The 3,434-nt window shown below is 36.9% G+C and overlaps 1 protein-coding gene across 1 annotated transcript; it reads right to left on the bottom strand.

Annotated features, from left to right (window-relative positions):
• Positions 1-346: 346 nt before the first annotated feature.
• Positions 347-2,713, bottom strand: LOC131856803 (uncharacterized mitochondrial protein AtMg00860-like). The gene is made up of 4 exons (XM_059208732.1): positions 2,378-2,713; positions 1,871-2,095; positions 483-539; positions 347-355 (listed from the first exon to the last, which is right to left on the bottom strand). Exons 1-4 carry the CDS (start codon positions 2,711-2,713, stop codon positions 347-349), a joined length of 627 nt encoding a protein of 208 aa, XP_059064715.1.
• Positions 2,714-3,434: the final 721 nt, after the last annotated feature.

The raw sequence follows: 3,434 nt of genomic DNA on the forward strand, positions 1-3,434 counted from the left end.
CACACTTACTCAAAAATCCTTCATAAATCTGCACACACAGTCCTTCATAAATCTGCCATAAATATTTCATGAATCTGCATTCAATAATCTTCTATAATATCTTCAATCTGCACATAAATCTTCTCTTTAGCTCTCCTATAAAACTATCATAAGTCTGCCCATATATACTTTTTATATCTGCTTCATCTTAATTTCTTATTCTGCTGTATACATCTTCAAACTTCCACGCACTCATCCAAAATATATTCTATTTATTTTGTTCTTCACACTCAACTCTCAGCATTATACTTATGTTCAGAATTATTTCTTCATCATTACACACACTATATTTCTTGCACCTTCTGCATTACACAGTCTGAAAAAAAAAAAAATTTAGAATTAAATTCTTCACACTCTATAATTTCATGCTTCACCACACAACTATATTCTAACTTCCTTGTGATGTATATACTTATGTATGCAATCTATTGCATGCCACAAACTGTCAGCAGCTTCTTTATATTTCCAGCATTCTCTTCTACACTCCACACATCTTCAAACTGAATTACAATATATCAAATCTTATCTACAAACAAAAGAACACAACCATTCTCTATACCCCCACGTAAATGGTCACGTATTCTTAGATACCGATTAGTAAATATTAGTAACAACTGCCATTACAACTTTCTTTATTCAAATCGATGTCTTCTTATTTAATGGAAATGATAGTAACCCAAACTTTTACAAAGTAAGTCTTTGATTTTATTATTATCAAAGTTATCAAAACTTCTTTATAGAGTAATCTTTAACTACTAATCCCCTCCTTATCTTCCGTTGAAAAGTCAATGCATTCCTTGGCCACGTCAATGACTCTTAGTGAGTCGGTTGTGTAAGACATATATGCACTGTTTCATATGGCTGCTCTTAATTGGTGTTTAACTAAACCGATTCATCTTGTCAAAGAATCGTTTTCTTTTAATATGTTCGATTCATTTACAAATATATCACTATTAATAATATTGATGTGCTAGAATAATAATAATATTACTGGAATAATAGTAGATCGTTGTAACTGTAAGTATACATGACTATGACAAAAACAGTGAATAGTAGATCACTGTATCTCCAATATATCTGATTACTGTATAATCATAATATATTTGATCACTGTATCTTCAATATATCTGATTACTGTATCTTCAATAATGGAAACATTGCTCCATAAATCGTAATTGTTGAGGTGTAATTTCTGTATGATACTATACTAACTGCTTATTCAACTATTATCAAACATCACTGTCTTATTAATATCAATATTGCTGTGTAGTCTTATCATGCTCAGTTGCATCGTGTAACCTGAGACATACATTTGATCACTGATTCTGATAAATTGGTAATCAAACTAATTGATGTGTAGTTTCCAATCATGATCACTGCCATTTCATGTAGCTGCTGTCATAGTTCTTTATTCTTTGTCCTCTATTATATGTCATTGCTGCATATGATCACTGCATACCCACATCTTGTATATGGAGTTCATCTTCAATTCTGATCATTAATCTGATCATGGAGATGCCTTCAATTCTTATCATTAATCTGATCATGGTGATGTCTTCAATTGTGATCCTTCAATGGTTTCATGTGTATGTCTTCTTTATATAAATCACAGCTATCCAATTCATATAAATAATCACCTTTGACATTACTAATTTGTCTTCTTGCATCTTTGACATCAATGACAATATTTCCATCACCCAGGATGTCCTGCTAGTGGAGTATCATGAATGGCATGAAGGATCTTTTCCTTCAGTTTCGATCCAGGAACTATGTAGATTCTATTCTTGTAGTATATCATATCATCAATCACCGCATACCTGTCATCCTAGACCCGTCCATCTATAATCTCACATGCAAACTGATTTTTGGAATACTCAACTGAAAGTTGAGACTTCCAATCAGCTGAAATCTCACTTATAGAACAAAGGGCAGCAACTGAAGGTCTCCTGGAAAGTGCATCGGCAACAACATTTTTCTTCCCCTTGACAAAGTCAATGTCGAAATCATATGCCTGAATCTTGCTGACCCATTTTTGTTGGCGCTCATTAAGCTCTTTCTATTCCAGGAAGTATTTCAAACTGTTATGGTCGGTTCTCACCACAAACTTCCCACCCACTAAGTATTGTCGAAAATTCGCCAAAGCATGCATGATGGTGAGCATCTCCTTATCGTAGGTGGAGTACAATCTCTCATTGCCCCTCAATTTCTTGCTCTCGTATGCAATGGGATAGCGGTTTTGCATAAGTACTGCCCCTATACCACCTCCTCAAGCATCACACTCTAGAACAAAGGGCTGAGATAAATTTGGAAGAGCTAGGACGGGACATGTGCTCATAACCTGCTTAAGCCTGTCAAATACCCTCTGAGCCTCACCTATCCAGCAAAAAGAACCCTTCCGTGTAAGATCTATCAAAGGGGCTGCTAGTTGTGAATACCCCTTCACAAACCTCCTGTAGTATGCACATAATCCTAGGAAACCCCACAACTCTGAAACATTCCTAGGTGGCAGCCAATCTAGCTTTGCCTGTATCTTTTCCTGGTGAACCTTCACTCCATCTGCACAAATCACGTGACCTGAGTATAATATCTTTGTAAGTCCAAATTCGCATTTGGACATCTTGGCAAATAGTGACTGAGCCTCCATAATACCAAGAACCTCATCCAAATTCCTCATGTGCTCCTCCCAGGTTCTACTGTATATCAAGATGTCATCGAAGAATACAAGCACATACTTACGCAACTACTTATTGAACACATGATTCATGCATGACTGAAACGTAGCAAGTGCATTAGTGAGACCGAATGGCATCAATAAAACCTCATAATGTCTGTAGTGGCATCTGAATGCGATCTTATGGATGTCCTCCTCACGAATACAGATCTGATGATATCCTGATCGAAGATCAATCTTCGAAAAATACACCGCCCCATGAAGCTTATCAAGTAACTCATCAATGCGCGGAATCAGATACCTATTCTTAATTGTTTTCTTGTTGAGTGCTTGGTAGTCAATGCACATGCACATGGTGCCATCCTTCTTCTTCACCAACACCACAGAAGAAGTGAAGGGGCTAGAACTAGGCCTAATGAATCCCATGTCCAATAACTCCCAGATGGTCTTCTCTATCTCATCCTTGAATGCCTTAGGATGACGGTAAGGAACTGTAATCATGGGTTTGTCCCCCTCTTCTAGCTCTATCACATTCTCAAACCCATGATTAGGGGGTCTACTTGAAGGAAGGTCTCCAAACACTATGTTGTGTCTATCCAATATCATCTGAACATCTCCATGCAATGTTGGTCTATCATTCGAAGAAGGTGTCTTGGACGAAATGAAACACTGTGTCATCCAACCAACATCCCCATGCCTGAAGATAAACTACATCCTGTGTGCT

The sequence above is a fragment of the Cryptomeria japonica genome, chromosome 7 (assembly GCF_030272615.1).
Source record: "Cryptomeria japonica chromosome 7, Sugi_1.0, whole genome shotgun sequence".
Classification (NCBI taxonomy): Eukaryota; Viridiplantae; Streptophyta; class Pinopsida; order Cupressales; family Cupressaceae; genus Cryptomeria; species Cryptomeria japonica.

What these genes read in the sequence shown, in the direction of transcription:
- LOC131856803 (XM_059208732.1), bottom strand. Translation starts at nt 2,713, where the DNA reads ATGAGGAATTTGGATGAGGTTCTTGGTATTATGGAGGCTCAGTCACTA. An exon ending in TATTTGACAGGCTTAAGCAG is followed by an intron (nt 2,096 to 2,377) that starts GTTATGAGCACA and finishes TTCCTGGAATAG; the next exon opens with AAAGAGCTTAATGAGCGCCA. An exon ending in GTGAGATTATAGATGGACGG is followed by an intron (nt 540 to 1,870) that starts GTCTAGGATGAC and finishes ATTGTAATTCAG; the next exon opens with TTTGAAGATGTGTGGAGTGT.